This window comes from Leucoraja erinacea, chromosome 30 (genome assembly GCF_028641065.1).
Source record: "Leucoraja erinacea ecotype New England chromosome 30, Leri_hhj_1, whole genome shotgun sequence".
Lineage (NCBI taxonomy): Eukaryota > Metazoa > Chordata > Chondrichthyes > Rajiformes > Rajidae > Leucoraja > Leucoraja erinaceus.
Window position 1 is genome coordinate 18,715,091 of NC_073406.1, and position 17,547 is coordinate 18,732,637.

The window sequence follows — 17,547 nt, forward strand, 5'->3', positions numbered from 1 at the left end:
ACGTCACCTATTCCTGTCTGACCCGCTGAGATACTCTGGAATTTTGTGACTATCTTCGGATTAACTCAGACTGGTCAATTAACTTTGTGACTGGTCGGATTAAACCAGCATCTGCAGTTCCTTGGTACACAAAAATGCTGGAGAAACTCAGTGAGTGCAGCAGCATCTATGGAGTGAAGGAAATGGGCAACGTTTCAGGCCGAACCCCTTCTTCAGACTGACTCAGTGAATGCTCAGTCTGAAGAAGGGTTTCGGCCCGAAACGTTGCCTATTTCCTTCGCTCCATAGATGCTGCTGCATCTGCTGAGTTTCTCCAGTATTTTTGTGTACCTTCGATTTTCCATCATCTGCAGTTCCTTCTTAAACATATCTGCAGTTCCTTCCTAGATATTTTTGCTGTTATGGACTATCCATCACGTTTTTATCCAATTGGTTGTTATCTAATGGTAACAAGGAACGGTGTTAGGTCACAGATCTGCTGTGGTCTCGCTGAATAATGGTTCGCTCAGCAGGGGTCAAACGATGACCTTGCCTTTCTAAACGTGTAGAGCACATTCTGTTGAACAGCGTCTGTTGTCCTGGGATTGCAGCTAAAGATAGTGCGCAACTGCGTGCCAACACGTCTCTGATTCATCTCCGTTGCATCTGATGCAGAAGTTATTCCAACTGAAACCATCTGAATTTTAAAGTGGTGTTTGTTTTCTAAACTACCCAGTAGACTTGCTGTAATACTAGCATGCAGAGAGCTTAGCATAGAACAGCACTTGTCCAGCACAGGAACAGGCCCTTTGGCCCACTATGTGCGTGCTGAACTTGATGCCAGATCAAACTAATCTGCATGTGAACCATTATCCCTCAATTCCCTGCATATCCATATGCCTCATCGAAATGCTTCTTAAATGTCACTGTTGTATTTGCCTCCATCACCACTACTGGCGACATGTTCCACTCTGTGGAGTGGGATGGGGGGGCAAATCATCTTTTGGCTTCCAGTCTTTATCATTTCCCTCTGTGGAAAATGGTTCTGACTGTCTACCCTATCTATTCCCCTTATAATTTTAGAGACTTCTCCCGGGTCATCCCTCAACTTCTCAAGAACGCAATCCATGTTTGTCCAACCTCTCCTTGGAGCTAAGACCCTGTAATCCAGGCATCATGTTGCCACTTTCAGGGTGTGATGGACTAGGGGGCCCCTAGATTCCTTAACATCAATGCTGTTGAGGGATTTGCCATTAACTGTATATTTTCCCCTTGAACCTCCAAAAGTGTAACACCTCCCACTTACTGGGGTTCAACTCTCGATCTGTCATTTCCCTGTCCATTTCTGAGGCTGATCTATATCATAAGTAGACTAAAATGCTGGAGAAACTTGGAGTAGACAAAAATGCTGGAGAAATTCAGCGGGTGAGGCAGCATCTATGGAGCGAAGGTAATCGGCATGTTTGGGGTTGAAACCCTTCTTCAGACCATCTCTCTCTGATTATTATAAGCATAGAATATCAATATGTAATTATGCCAGAAATATTAATACACAGCAATAAAATGCAATCATCATGCACATCGAATGTTGACATGTGACTGAGGTCAACACTGGCTTGTTTACATCCCCGCATTATTGCTGACATTGAACTGAACACAACTCGCTGTCAATTGATTATAGAGTGATTTGTAGTATGTAGGTTTATCCATTCTCCAAGGCCTAAAAGATCTGATGTTTTTGTCACCGGTCTGAGGGCACAGATTATCTAGAAGGCAGTAGTGGTAACGTTAGTCTCTCTACCAAGGCTCACTGGAGACAGACACAAAATGCTGGAGTAATGGCCCTGTCTCACGGTGCGAGTCCACCCACGAGAGACCCCGAGTTTCAAACAAATCAAACTCGTGGTAATCACGTAGAATTAACGTAGCGGGAACGTCGGAACTCGTAACGCTAACGGCGGGTACTCGGGGAAACTTGTTAACTCGTGAAAATCTTTCAATATGACGCTGGAGTAACACAAAGACGCAGCGGAATTTTGGTAGCGTCATCCCGTCACCCATTCCTTCTCTCCAAAGATGCTGTCTGTCCCGCTGAGATAAAGAGTGCCTACGGTAGACTCACGAGTCACTACGGTAAACTCACGGGCTGCTACGTCCTTACAACGAGTTTAAAAGTTTAAACATTTTGCTTCAAGTGTAAATTTGACACATGGAAATCGTTCATCATGTTGAAAGATTTTCATTTTAACAAGTTTCCCGAGTACCCGCCATTAGCGCTACGAGTTCCGATGTTCCTGCTACGTTAATTCTAACGTTTGATTTGTTTTATACTCTGGATCACTCGTGGGTGGACTCGCACCGTGACACAGGGGTTTAATTCAGTGTCTCAGGCAGCATCTCTGGGGGATAAGGATGGCTGTTGTTTTGGGTCCAGACCCCTCTTCAGACTGTAAGTAGGGGATGGGGAGAGGTGACATGCTGGAGGTGAGAAAAAAAAAACAGAGCCTGGTCTCTCTTCACTTGCAGCTCTTTACCAAATGTTGCACCTTGGGTTCCCTACAAAATCTTTTCCCTCTCTCACTGAAATGGATATAGTTTGCACAGGAACAGACTGGTGGATGCTGAGAGATCTTCAGGCTGCAGAGTCTAAAGCTGGGGAAATAATCTTGCTGTTGGGGTTGGGTCGATTGATTGAAAGCATGGAAACAGGCCCTTCAGCCCATTGAGTCCATGCCGACTATCCCACTTTCTCATCCGTTCCCTACACCAGTGGCCCTTAACCTTGGGGTCGGGACCCCGATGGGGGGGTCGTTTGGGGCTTTACCGGGGGACATGAAGGGGTCATAAATAACATTTCCATTTGTTGAGCCCATTTTTAGGAATCTAACAAAGGTACATACCACATACAGTGTTTTCTTCGCGTATGAGCGTACGTATGCCAAAAAGGTTAAGGACCACTGCCCTACACTAGGGGCATTTTACAGTAGCTTTCCAATCAATCAAAGACTCGCCCGGCTTGGAAACGGGCCCTTCGGCCCATTGAGCCGGTGCTATCCGGCATGTTAAATTCTGCTTCCCAACGAGTTATGGGCAAAAGCGTATCATTTGGAGTGCGTGACGAGAGAATGCGGATGCTGGAATCTGGAGCAAAATAACAAGCAGCAGGTTGAGCGGCATTTGTGGTGAGACAGGAATTGTCAGCATTTTATCAGGACTGAGAGTGGGGAGGAAAGATAGCTGGTGTACAGAGAGGAGAATCGAGGGATTCACTGACCTCTAACTTACCCCTTCCCCTCTCCCTTTATACCAGCTGCCTTCCCTCTCCACTAATTCTTATGATGGTGAAGGAGGCTATTTGGCCCGTCAAATCTGTGCTGGCTCTCGGAGCGCTCCCAGACTTATTTCCATACAACAATTCCCTTGCACATTCCCATCTACCCGCTGATTTTCCTGCCAACCACCTACACACTAGAGGCAAGTTACACTGATCGGGTAAGTTGCACGTCAGCATGTTTTTGAGGTGTAAATCGGAGCACCAGGGTAACAGAGGTGTCACAGGAAGAGCATGTGAATTGCTCATGTGTGCACGCGCACACACACACGCACGCGCGCACGCACACACACGCACACGCACACACACACACATACAGGCACATGTACGGACATGCAGCGAGGGCCACAGATACAGGCAGAGGAACACGGACAGGAACACAGACACACACACACACAGACGGGCACCGACACACACAGAGGGGCACAGACACACACAGGAACACAGACGCAGTCAGACAGGAACACAGTCACACACATATGGACACACACACACACACGGTCACAGACACACACGCGCACACACACACACACACACAGAGGGGCACAGACACACACAGAGGGGCACAGACACACACAGAGGGGCACAGACACACACAGGAACACAGACACAGACAGACAGGAACACAGTCACACACATACAGAGAGACGCACACGCCCGTTTCTGCTTTCTGCAGAGACCGTTCCCCCCCCGAACTCCCTAGAGATGCTGCCTGTCCCGCTGAGTTACTCCAGCACTGTTCTCCCAGCAAAGCAATGACTTGTGTCATCTTATTTCCACACAGTTTTCAATGCCCTGGTGTCGTTCTGCATTCAGGATCTTCTCCCTGCTCTGCAGAAAGTCCTTCAGTTGAAACCAGATGGAAAAAAGAGGTAAGTTGCTGAAATTCCGGGTACAATCTTTCGAAGCGGGTGTGTGTGTTAATATTAAAAATTAATAACACATTTTAGTTGTGACCATGGCAGGCTCTTGCACCAGAGTCTACAACAGACCTATTCTTTCACAGTAACCGGTGCAAACCAAAATCACTTTTTCAGCCACTTGTTGCTTATTCCCACAAGGGTCCTTTGATGTTGCAGTCCTCAGCTTTAGTATTTAATAGGGTCATTTGAGTTTTTGAATTAAAACAAATTAGTATCTGTAATACTCCGTATCTGTGTTGTGGGAAATAGTTGATGCGTAGGAAGGAACTGCAGATGCCGGTGTACACCGAAGATAGACACAAACTGCTGGAGTAACTCAGCGGCACCTGCAGCATCTCTGGAGTGATAAACAGAAACTGCTGGAGTAACATAGCATGATAGACACAAAATTCAGGAGCATCTCAGCGATAAACACGAAATGCCGGATAACTCAGCAAGATTTGTTAATTGAAGATGGACACAAAATGCTGAAGTAACTCAGCGGGACAGGCAGCATCCCTTCAGAGAAGGAATAGGTGACGTTTCGGGTCAAGACCCTTCCTCAGAGTGAGAGTCGGGAGAGGGAGACATGGAGATTTTGAAGGGTAAGGTGTGAAAACCCAGATGAAAGGGGGCAATGCGATACTCATCCATATTAATATATGTAAACTGAGCATCTGCAGTTCCTTCCTGCAGAAGGTTATTTAATTTATGTGTCGGGTTAACAATGTTCACCCGAAGCTTCATAACTTAAAGACAACACGTTTAAAAATGCAGACGGATCATATGGTGCTCCCTTTGCACCATAGGTGCTCTGTACTGTAGCGATGCGGTTAGATGCTGAGTTTCCTGCAGTAGGTGAGTCATCTTCTGACACACCAAAGCCTATGCACCATCTACAAGGCACGTCGATGAGTTGGGAGGTCATGTTGCAGTTGTATAAGGCGTTGGCGAGACTGCACTTGGAATACTGTACTCAGTTCTGGGCACCATGTTATACGAAAGGTATTGTCACGCTTGAAAGGGTTCAGAAAAGATTTATGAGGATGTTGCCAGGACTAGAGGGTGATCTATAGGGAGAGGTTGAGTAGGCTGGGTCTCTATTCTTGGAGCACAGGAAGATGAGGTGTGATCTTATAGAGGTGTATAAAATCGTGAGAGGAATAGATCGGGTAGATGCACAGAGTCTCTTGACCAGAGTAGGGATATCGAGGACATGGGTTCAAGGTGAAGGGGAAAGGTTTTAATAGGAATCTGAGGGGGTAACATTTTGAAACAAAGGGTGGTAGATGTATGGAACATGCTGCCAGAGGAGGTAGTTGAGGCTGGGACTATCCCAACATTTAAGAAACATTGACAGGTACATGGATTGGACAGGTTTGGAGAGATATGGACCATATCTCTTGTGTCTTGTGTATCCTTGAAATGTATTGTTGCTCCTTCATTCAATAGACAATAGACGCAGGAGTAGGCCATTCGGCCCTTCAAGCCAGCACCGCCATTCAATGTGATCATGGCTGATCATCCCCAATCAGTACCCCTTTCCTGCCTTCTTCCCATATCCCCTGACCCCGCTATCTTTAAGAGCCCTATCTAGCTCTCTCTTGAAGGTATCTAGAGAACCGGCCTCCACCGCCCTCTGAGGCAGAGAATTCCACAGAGAATTCCTAGTTCTAAGTCTTGGGATTCCTATCAAACAGCACTGTAAGCATAGCCTTGCCAAAATACCAAGAAGGTGGTTTCAAGGTTAATTAGGGGTGTAATATGGGTAATAAGTTCATAAGTGACAGGAGCAGAATTAGGCCATTCGGCCCATCAAGTCTACTCTGCCATTCAATCATGGCTGATCTATCTTTCCCTCTCAACCCCATTCTCCTGTCTTCTCCCTGTAACCTCTGATGCCCATGCGAATCAAGAATATATCTATCTCTGCCGTAAAAGTATCCATTGACTTGGCCTCCATGGCCATCTGTTGCAAACAATTCCACTAAATGCTGATCCTGCCTGTATCCCACATGCACGACTATTGTTGGTAATTTTATTGCGGTGAAAGTGAACGCTCCTAAATTAAGATTCCTGCAGTGGCCTCGTCCCATGTAAATGGTTGATGGGCTTAAGGATATTGCATCAAAAGAGCCCGACGTCAGGTTTGTATTGTGAGTGTGTTTTAGGGTTGGGGGGGGAAGGCAGGGTGTGAGTAGGGAGGAAGGGCTGAGGCTTCCAGTCATTGGATGTGGCAGACACTGTTTGTAGCATCACGTTGCCCAACCACCTGTATACTGCCTATTGTGTTGGTACCTTCAATGACTTTGCTTGTGTCTCCTAGGTTATTACTACCCTCCAGCAGCTCCCAATGGCAGAAGGTCCGACAAGATGTGAGTGTTTACCTGGCCGGCCTTATCCAGGTAAGGGAGAAAACAGGCCCTTCGGCCCAACTCATCCATGCATGCCCACATACAAGATACTCCCATTTATTCACGTTTTCCCCATATCCCTCGAAATAGACAATAGGTGCAGGAATAGGTCATTCGGCCCTTCGAGCCAGCACCGCCATTCAATGTGATCATGGCTGATCATCCCCAATCAGTACCCCATTTCCTGCCTTCTCCCAATATCCCCTGACTCCACTTCTCAATTTATTTATTTATTTCATATTTTTTATTAGAAGTAAGTACAATAATGTAGTACATAAGTACCTAATACATAACGAGATATTACAGTTCATGTACAACTTCTTGTTTCAAATTTAACAGAGAAAATGAGACGGGTTAAGATAGAGAAGAAAAGAGCCGTGACTCCACTATTTTTAAGCCCTACCTAGCTCTCTCTTGAAAGCATCTAGAGAACCGGCCTCCACCGCCCTCTGAGGCAGAGAATCTTTCCTATCCCTGTATCTGTCCCAAGTGTCTTTTAAGTTACAAACGTAAATCCTGGGATTAACTGTTTCTTTTAAATGGTATTGAACAATTCTGCAGTTATTTTGATCTAATGCTTCATCAGGATTCCTGGAATAAAGGGATGCTTGTATGAAGAAAGAATATGTTGAGTTTTAAAGTTGCAGAGGAAGAGACAAATTCAATAAATATAGATTTCAAAGTCAGCAGTCAAGATATGTGTGGAAGGAATTTAAAATGTAAAAGGTCATTTACGGGAGGCGATAGAAAAGGTCATCATTTCCTGTCTTTTCTCATTCACCCTCGACCTGAGTGGATTACTGGGCCCTTTAAGAGGGCAATTAAAGACCATATAAGGTCTATGTGTGCAGGAAGGAACTGCAGATGCGGGTTTAAACCGAAGATAGACACAGAAAGCTTCAGTAAGTCAGCGGGTCAGGCAGCATCTTTGGAGGAAAGGAATGGGTGACGTTTTGGGTAAACAAGAGCTAGAGCCAGTGTATAATTTAAACACATCTTTAATGAGCACTTGATACTTAGCAGTGTTGAGGCCGACAAGTTGTCAGTGCATCCTAGCTGCTTGAGCTGCAGTGCTGGGATGAGTGTTAGTATAAGTATTATAGTGGGGTGGAGTTAGTGATGCTGGCTTATCACATACATCATCAATCTACAACCCTTTTATCTTTTTTTTTCCCTGACTCTCGGTCTGACAAAAGGTCTCGGCATAACACATCACCTATTCCTTTTTCACCAAAGATGCTGTCTGACCCGCTGAGTTACTCCAGTGTTTGTACGAGGTCTATAGTTGCTATTGGTCTTGAGGCGCATATAGGTCAGACCAGAAGGGTTAGGACAGGCGCGTTGGTGAACTCGACAGTTGGTTTTACGACAGTCAAATTGAGTTTATTGTCAGATGCCCTGGCACCGGGAGGTATGCTACAATGGAAAATCTTGCTGTAGGAAGGAACTGCGGATGCTGTTTTAAACCGAAGGTAGACACAAAATACTGGAGTAACTCAGTGGGACAGGCGGCATTTCCGGATAGATGGAATGGGTGTTTCAGGTTGAGACCCTTCTTCAGTCTGAAGAAGGGTCTCGACCTGAAATGTCAGCCGTTCCTTCTCGCCAGAGATGCTGCCTGTCCCTCTGAGTTACTCCAGCATATCGAAAATCTTGCTTGCAGCAGCATCATAGACACATAGACTCTGAGAGTGGACAAGAACGTTACATGATGACATGTCCCCTTTAAGATCCGCTCCCCTCACGGCCCCACTGGCAAACAAGCCACAGCCAGGTCCAATTAAGGATTATTGGACCAATTAACCCGATCGTACAGACCTGCCCCTTATGAACACTGGACCCCAGAAGGGAAAGAGGAGAGGAAGCTGTGGGGATGATTCTATATCCTCTTGTTTGTCTCTGGATGATGGCCATGGGGTGAGTCCACCTTACTGTGCATGCCAGGGCGTTCATCATTGATCTGTCCTGATGACCGATGCCACGGTTATGTATATAATTGTATATAAATTACATCTAATTCAGCAAGATGGTGAGAATGAAAAGCCTGTGCAGAAACATGAATTAGTGGGCAGCCTAGTGGTGCAGCAGTAGAGTTGCTGCCTTACAGAGCTTGCAGCACCAGAGACCGATCTACGGGTGCTGTCCGTACAGAGGTTGTACGTTCTAACTGGGTTTTCTCCAAGATCTTCTGTTTCCTCCCACACTCCAAAGATGTAAAGGTGTGCAGGCTAATTGGCTTGGTATAAATGTAAATTGTCCCTACTGTGTGTAGGATAGTGTTAGTGTGCGGGGATCGCTGGTCAGTGTGGACTTGGTGGGCCGAAGGGCCTGTTTCCACGCAGTATCTCCAAACTGAACTAGCACACAACTATTCAAGAATTGGCCTGGAGTCTTCCGTAGCTGAGGTACGATTAGGGTTGTGCAGGTCGGTTCAGGAACGCTGACCCGCGATGATAGTAGCTGTTCCTGAACCTGGTGGTGTGGGACTTCAGGCTTCCGTCTCTCCTGCCTGATGGTGGCAGCAAGAAGAGGGCACAGGCCAGATGGAACTCTATTCACTGTAGTTTGTGAGAGGTGATATCAAAGATAGATGCTCAATATCAAAGGTGGATCAACTCAATGCAGGAGTGAACCATCTGTGTGGAGGTTTCCAGTGGAGTAAGTTAAAGGCTATCACAAACGTTCAGATGCAACATAACCATTTCCTCTTTTCTTTTCAGCTGCTGTCCAGTTTGACCGAAGTCTCGGTGGTTAGTGCAGTCCTCCGACACATGAATGACCTGGTACCTTACTACCTCTGCTTCCCAAAACACTCCCGCATTCTCCTGAAGGCAAGTCTTAATTCCCACTTGTTTGAATGGTTGTCAGGAAAGGAAAATCTATCAGAGGGAGTTCAACTCAATGTGGGCTCCACCCTTCCTGAGGTCATCTGTGGTCAGCCCTGATTTATTCTGGCCTTTTCAAACCTCCAGTTTATTTTCCTACCCCATCTCTACTTTCAGTTTGATAAATTCCACAGACTCGCCACTCTCTGTGAGAAAAAGTGTTTCCTCGTCTCTGGTCTAAATGGCTTACTCCTTATTCTTAAACTGTGGCCCCTGATTCTGGACTCCCCCAACATCGGGAACATGTTTCCTGCCTCTAGCGTGTCTAAACCCATAACAATCTTATATCTCTTTCAATGAGATTCCCTCTCATCCTTCTAAACGGCAGGGTGTACAAGCCCAGCTGCTCCATTCTCTCAGCATATGACAGTCCCGCCATCCTGGGATTTAACCTTTTACCATTGCAGAGTATAAAACCCACGGCACAGTTGGTGCAGCCGGGTTCGATCCCGACCTCGGGTGCTGTCTGTGTGGAGTTTGCACGTTCTCCCTGTGACGGCCTGGGTTTCCTCCGCTTGTTCCGCTTTCCTCCTACATTCCAAAGACGTGCAGGCCTGTAGGTTATTTAGCCTTCTGTAAATTGTCCCACATATGCAGGGAGTGGATGTTGATTGGAAAACACGCAACAAAAATGCTTTTCTCCATATGTTCGTATGTTTGACTATTCGTAACTAGAGTGAATGGGTGTTCAGTGGTTGGCAGGGACTCTGTGGGCTGAAAGGTCTATTATCAATCAGTATTTGATATTTCACCTTTGTTATGTAATTTCGCTTGGGCAGCTAACATCCCAACGGTACGAGTTTTGATATCTCTTGCATCAAGAACCTCTCGCCATCCCTCCCCCACCCTAGTTCTCCAACTGGTTCCACTGTCCTTCTGATTCATATTACTGATTGTCACCTTCCCCCTCCCCCCCCCCCCCCCCCCCCCCCCCCCTCACCTAACAATGAACCATTCTACATTTCCTAACCATCGTCTGCTTTGATCTGTTGTTTTCACACCTTACCCCATCCATATCTCTAGACTCCCTCTCCCCGGCTCTCAGTCTGAAGAAGTGTCTCGACCCGAAACGTCACCTGTTCCTTCTCTCCGGGGATGCTGCCTGTCCCGCCCGCTGAATTACTCCAGCTTTTTGTGTCTATGTTCAATATTCTAACATGAGAAAGATCTCGTATCTTTGAGAAAGATGAGAAGGGTTAATGGTGCAAACTACTTTGTTTGGCGACTTTAATGAGCGTTGCAGCCAGTTATGTGATGAGTTTCTAATAAAGCTCTTGGTTTCCCGCTAATGGATCCATCTTCTACTCTGCCACCTTTCAGCAAGTGGTCATGCAGTGGAGCACGGGAGAGGAGACAGTGCGAGTGCTGGCCTTTCTAATCCTCAACAAGATATCCAGGGACAAGCAGGACGTTTACCTCAATCTGGTGCTGAAGGTAATGACTGTATTTGTTTAAATAAAAGATCGATCTGATCTAACACAAGCACATGGATAGAAAAGATTTGGCGGGATACGAGAGTGAATGGGACTAACAGGCGGGGACCTTGTCCAGCATAGGCAAGTTGGGCTGAAGGGCCTGTTTCTTTGCTGAACGACCCTATGACTAAAACTGGGTCCCATGTGAGTCCTGGACGTTCGAGGGAGCAGGCCTGATGCACAGTAAGCAGATTTACTGTTCTCTGAATCCGTGGAAAGTGAGCTGAAACTCCAGCATTACAGCCCTGTTTTTTCTAATCCGTCATCTTGATATAAATGCGAGCATTGCATTTGCCTGCCTTACTACCAATTCGACTTGCAGATTAACTTTTTGGGGATTTCTGCACCATGTTATAGACAATAGGTGCGGGACTAGGCCATTCGGCCCTTCAAGCCAGCACCGCCATTCACTGTGAATGTGAGAAAGTAAATTCTCAGTTCAAAAATTCTTGCGGCTGCAAAGATGGCGCTGGTCTAATCTTGCCCTCTGTGTCTTTCTCCAGCAAATGTACGTGGCTTACGTGAAGAACTGTAAATTTACCTCCCCGAACGTGCTGCCCATGATTAACTTCATGCAGCGCAGCTTAACGGAGATGTACGCCTTGGACCATCAGGCGACCTACCAGCACGCCTTCATCTACATCCGGCAGCTAGCGATTCATCTCCGCAACGCCATGACCCTGAAGAAAAAGGTAACGCGTTCACTCTAGCTTTTGTCAAATAACAAATGTTTTCTCTTTAAGACTCAATTCTTTATTTCTACTGCCAACTGGTGGCAGAGTTGAGTATTTCAGCAGAACCCTGAGAGATCATTGTTTGGCAAGTCGAGCCGATCGAGTAAAGTAGAATTCTTTATTTTTAACGGTAACAAAAGCGATTTAAGAGCAAATTTTAAACAGCAAAAATAACAAAGCTCCTTCGAAAACAGGGTGAAGCTTGAATGAATGAATTCATGAATGAAAAGCCCGCGCGCGGAAACACTCCCGTGACCACGCCAGCCAACAGCGAGGGCTTCTGATTCCCCAGGCCTCCACTAGGTGCCGCTACAATTGAATAATTGCCTACCCAAGAGTCTCCTAAATGCCACTGTCGTGCCTGCCTCCACCACCACCCGTGGCAACGTACGCCAGCTCGTTCATCACCCTCTGTGTAAAAAAACTTGACCCGCACAACTCCTTTCAATCCTTAAAAACGTTAGTGGCTGCGTTTGCTATTTAAAGGTTTCAAATGTCTTTTAGTGTCACCAGTTAAGGTACGGTGATATACTAATTACCCTGCAGCCACACAAAATAAACAAGGCACAACTACTTAAAAGTTAACATAAACATCCACCACAGCGGATTCCCCACATTCCCCACTGAGGGAAGGCAATAAAGTCCAATCTTCTTCCTCTTTATTTTATTGCGGTCAGGGTGGTCAAAGCTCCTATGGGTTGGAGTTTCCGAAGTCAGTCTCCAACCAGAGACCTCGAGCTCCATGATGTTAAAGTCCGCAGCAACCCGGGGTTGGAGCCCCAAAGTCGATCACCGACGGGGATCACCAGCTCTGTAATGTTAAGTCCGCAGGCTGCCGTGGCGAAGCTCTCGAAGTCGGTCTCCAGCAAAAGGCCGCCAACTCCTCGATGTTAGGCTGCAGTGCGGACAGAGATATGATACGGAAAAAACGGCATCTCCGTCGAGGCAAGAGATTAGAAAAAGTTTCCCCCAACCCCTTCCCCCACCCCTCCCACATAAAACAAGCTAAAGAACACTAAAAACATACATTTAACACACACTATTAAAACAACAAGGAAGACAACAAGGGGCAGTCAGACTGTTGGAGAGGCAGCCATTGTTGGCGCCACCCGGTGGTTAATGTGCAAACTCCACGCAGACAGCACCGAAGGGGGTCAGGGTTTAGCTTGGGTCTCTGCTGCTGCGTAATGGTGGCTCCGACTGTCCCCCGTAGATTCAAATAAGATTATAACTTGAAGGTAGACACAAAATGCTGGAGTAACTCAGCGGATCAGACAGCGTCTCTGGAGGGAAGGAATGGGTGACGTTTCGGGTCGAGACCCTTCTTCTGAGTCGGGGGAGAGTCTGGAGATATGGAGGGGTAAGGTGTGAAAACGGCAGATCAAAGCAGATGCTAAGGAAATGCAGAATGGTTCATTGTTAGCTGAGGGGAAGGTGATATTAATATTAATCAGAAGGACAGTGAGACTAGTTGGAGAATTAGGGTGGGGGAGGGATGGAGAGAGGGAAAGCAAGGGTTACTGGAAGTTGGTGAAATTAATATTCATAGCGTTGGGTTGTTAGCTGCCAAGTTGCTTTAAGAATATTTTGATTCTCTCACTTCACTACTGGTGTGTCTTTATTTGCAGGAGACTTATCAGTCTGTCTACAACTGGCAGTTCGTTCACTGCTTGTTTCTGTGGTGTCGTCTGCTGAGTACGGTTTACCCCAACGACGTTCTGGAGCCGCTCATCTACCCTTTAACGCAGGTTATCATCGGCTGCATCAAGTGAGTGGTACTAACTGGTAATGGACGCACAATGCTGGAGTAACTCAGCGGGACAGGCAGCGTCTCTGACTTTTCTTCAGAGACGCGCATCTCAGTCAAGCTGCGATTTAAACCAGCCTCTGCAGTTCCTTCCCACCGCTGACTCCTTGCCAACACACTGAGCGCCGTATGGTGCTCGACCAGGTCATTGTGTCAACGAGTCTTACGGTGTAGAAACGCCCCCTTCAGACCAACTTGCCCACACCGACCAACATGTCCCATCTGCACTAGTCCCACCTGCCTGCATTCCCTTTGCAGCAAAGGTGGTACGGCCACGCAGCGGGTAGAGCCACTGCCTCAGCGCCAGAGACCTGGGTTCGATCCTGACCTCGGGTGCTGTCTGTGTGGAGTTTGCAAGCTCTCCCTGTGACTGCGCTGGTTTTCTCTGGGCGCTCGGGTTTCCTCCCACCTCTCAAAGATGTACAGGTTTGGAAGTGAATTGGCTTCTGTAAATTGGAGAGATGTAAAAGTGGAATAACATAGTACGAGGAGTTGATGGTCGGCATGGACGTGGCGGGTCGAAGGGCCTGTTTCCACGCTTTCTCAAATTTGAACAAAACTGAACTAAACCAGGAACTGCAGATGCTGGCATATAAAAAAAAAAAAAGAGACGAAGTACTGGAGTAACTCAGCAGGTTATGTTAGGTCAGCTGGAGAACGTGATTACATGATGCTTTGGCTCCAGTCTCTTCTGTCACTCTGAAAATTCAGTCGATCTTGATTCAGTCTGAAGAAGGATCCTGGCCTGAAACGTCACCTATTCCTGTTCTCCAGAGATGCTGCCTGACCCACTGAGTTACTCCTGTGAGACAGAAGTCCTCTTGACAGTCCTAGTAAATCCTTGATTTTTGCAACAATTCCATGGGGAAATGGGGCTGAACGGGAGGGTTTTCCCAGGGTGCTCCGGTTTCCTCCCACACTAAAGACGTACTGTTTTGTAGATTAATTGGCTTGGTGTTATTGTAAATTGTCCCTTGTGTGTGTGTGTGTAGGATAGTGTTAGTGTGCACAGGGATTACTGGTCGGCATGGATTTGGTGGGCTGAAGGGCCTGTTTCTACACTGTATCTCTAAACTAAACTATCCTGAACATTTCAGGAGTTGAGGAAGTAAGTGTTGATATTAGTTGGAAGGAACTGCAGATGCTGGTTTAATCCAAAGATAGACACAAAAAGCTGGAGTAACTCAGCGGGTCAGGCAGCACCTCTGGAGAAAAGCACAAGGCAACGTTTCGGGGTTGGGACGTTCTTCAGATGGATGAAAGTGTCTCGGCCCGAAACGTTGCCTATTCCTTTTCTCCAGAGATGCTGTCTGACCCGCTGAGTTACTCCAGCTTTTTGTGTCGATATTAATTGTTCGGGATGTTTTATCAGGACTATCATTTCCATGTTATCGATGGAGTTGATGTCACGGCATCAGTATGGGAGGTGGAGGTGGTGCATAGTGCTTGCTGTAAGTAGATGCCACTGTGCCAGTGACCCTGGTTCAGTCTTGGCCTCGGTTGTTCTCTGCCCGGAGTTTGAATCTTCTCGTTGTGACCTTGTGGGTTTCCTCCAGTTGCTCAGGCCTTACTAAGGCCTTTGTTTTGGTGACATTATGTTCTTTGGTTTTGCACTATTATGGTCTGGTTGCATAGCAACAGTGATTATTAATTGATGAATGAACAACGTATATTTATTTGTCGTGTTATTGCATTAACGAACCCGCAAAGCCGCAGCTAGTAAGAATTCCGTTCCCGTTACATATGGTTCAACCCTCCTGACTCTTTCCCTCCCACATCCCAAAGTCGGGCATTACAGTGGCGTAGTGGTAGAGCTGCCGCCTCACAGCGCCAGAGACCCGGGTTCAATCCAGACTACGGCTGCTGTCAGTGCAGAGTTTGCACGTTCTACCCGTGACCGCGTGGGATTTCCCTGCGTGCTCCAGTTTCCTCCCATACTCCAAAGTCGTACAGGTTTGTTGGTTAATTGGCTTCGGTAAAATTGTAAACTGTTCCTAGTTTATAAGGATAGTGCTGTTGTACTGGTTGATCGCTGGTTGACGTGGACTCGGTCGGCCAAAGGGCCTGTTTCCGCGGTGTATGTGTAAAGTAAAGTTCATAAGCGATAGGAGTGGAATTAGGCCATCCCGCCCATCGAGTCTAATCCGCCATTCAACCATGGCTGATGTGTCATTCCCTCTCAACCCCATTCTCCTGCCTTATCCCCATAGCCTCTGACACCCATAATAAGTTCATAAGTACAGGTTAGTCACTGTAAAAATAACCCGCCTAATTGTGGAGTAGAATCTAGGAGTCAAGAGTGTTTTATTGTCATATGTCCCGGGTGGGCCAATGAAATTCTTACTTGCTGCAGCACAACAGAATATGTGAATATGTAAACATATTACATAACGGGGGAAGAGAAAAAAAAATAATAAGTTCGATAAATAACAGATATAGTTCAATAATAATATAGTCTTTTGCAGCTCAGACCTTATTTGTTCGTTGTTGTGTTTAATAGCCCGATGGCTGTGGGGAAGTAGCTATTCCTGAACCTGGACGTTACAGTCTTCAGGCTCCTGTACCTTCTTCCTGATGGCAGTGGTGAGATAAGTGTGTGGCCAGGATGGTGTGGGTCTTTGATGATTTTGGCAGCCTGTTTGAGGCAGCGACTGCGATTGATCCCTTCAACGTTGGGGAGGTGAAAGGCGGTGATGGACTGGGCAGTGGTCACAACTTTTTGTAGTTTTTTTTCGATCCTGAACGTTCAAGTTGCCGAACCAGACCACGATGCAACCAGTCAGAATGCTCTCCACCGTGCACCTGTAGATGTTTAGGAGAATCCTCTTCGACATGCCGAATCTCTGTAATCTTCTCAGGAAGTAGAGTTGCTGCTGTGCCTTCTTTCTAATTGCATTGGTGTGCTGGGTCCAGGAAAGATCTTCGGAAATATGCATGCCCAGGAATTTGAAGTTTTTGACCCTTTCCACCATCATCCCATTGATATGAACAGGATTGTGGGTCCTCATCCTTCCCCTACGAGAGTCCACAATCAGATCCTTGGTCTTACTGACGTTGAGAGCCAGGTTGTTGTGCTGGCACCATTTGGTCAGTCGGTCGATCTCACTTCTATAAACCTACTCATCCCCATCTATGATTCGTCCAACAACAGTGGTGTCGTCGGCAAGTCAAGTCAAGTTTATTTGTCACATACACATACGAGATGTGCAGTGAAATGAAAGTGGCAATGCTCGCGGACTTTTGTGCAAAAGACAAACAACAAAACAACCAAACAAATTATAAACACAATCATAACACACATATTCTTATTCATAATAAATAATGGCAAGACATAGGGGTGAGAGAGGGTGGATGAGAATGTGGGGAGAATAATAATAATGGGATTGGTCAGTATTGACTCGGTGGGCCGAAGGGCCTGTTTCCGTGCTGTATGTCTCTGTGTAGGAAAGATTTAAATCGAAGATAGACACAAAATGCTGGAGTAACTCAGCGGGACAGGCAGCATCTATGGAGATGTATGTCTCTATGATCCATTGTGGCTGTTACACAATTGTGCACTCTTCCCCTGCTGTGTGTTCACGTTATCCTATTTGGAAACCTTTCACGGTACCAACACTCTACCCTTGCTCATTCCTTCCCCTTCACTGAGGCTGATGTGGCCATTATAATCAGCACCAGTGTGAGAGAGGGTGACATTAGTTGAAGACATCAAATATTCAAACAATCCAGTGACTGTCACTGTGGGATTTGAACTTGCGAGCTTCAGCAGTAGACACTGAGGGTGATAGGTTAGCGAGTGATCGGGCCGTAGAGAGCATTCTGTTGGGAAGCATCGCAGCTTGGTTTGGGTACAGTTCTGCTCGGGAACGCAACAAAAACATGCAGAGAATTGTCGACATAGCCCTGACCAGATCCCAACCAGTGACTCCATCTACACTTCACGCTGCCTCGGGGAAAGCACCCAACATAATCAAAGACTTGTCCCACCACGGTCATTCCGTCCTCTCGCTGCTCCTGTCC

General features: G+C 46.6%; 1 protein-coding gene across 1 annotated transcript in view; it reads left to right on the forward strand.

The window, feature by feature from the left end:
- Positions 1-17,547, forward strand: part of noc2l (NOC2-like nucleolar associated transcriptional repressor) — a 124,566-nt gene that overhangs the window by 11,039 nt on the left and 95,980 nt on the right. The window contains exons 6-11 of the mRNA XM_055659597.1: positions 4,095-4,182; positions 6,539-6,617; positions 9,347-9,457; positions 10,832-10,945; positions 11,490-11,678; positions 13,349-13,488. Of these exons, the coding sequence (XP_055515572.1) occupies positions 4,095-4,182; positions 6,539-6,617; positions 9,347-9,457; positions 10,832-10,945; positions 11,490-11,678; positions 13,349-13,488 (721 nt within the window). The remainder of the gene's footprint in view (positions 1-4,094; positions 4,183-6,538; positions 6,618-9,346; positions 9,458-10,831; positions 10,946-11,489; positions 11,679-13,348; positions 13,489-17,547) is intronic.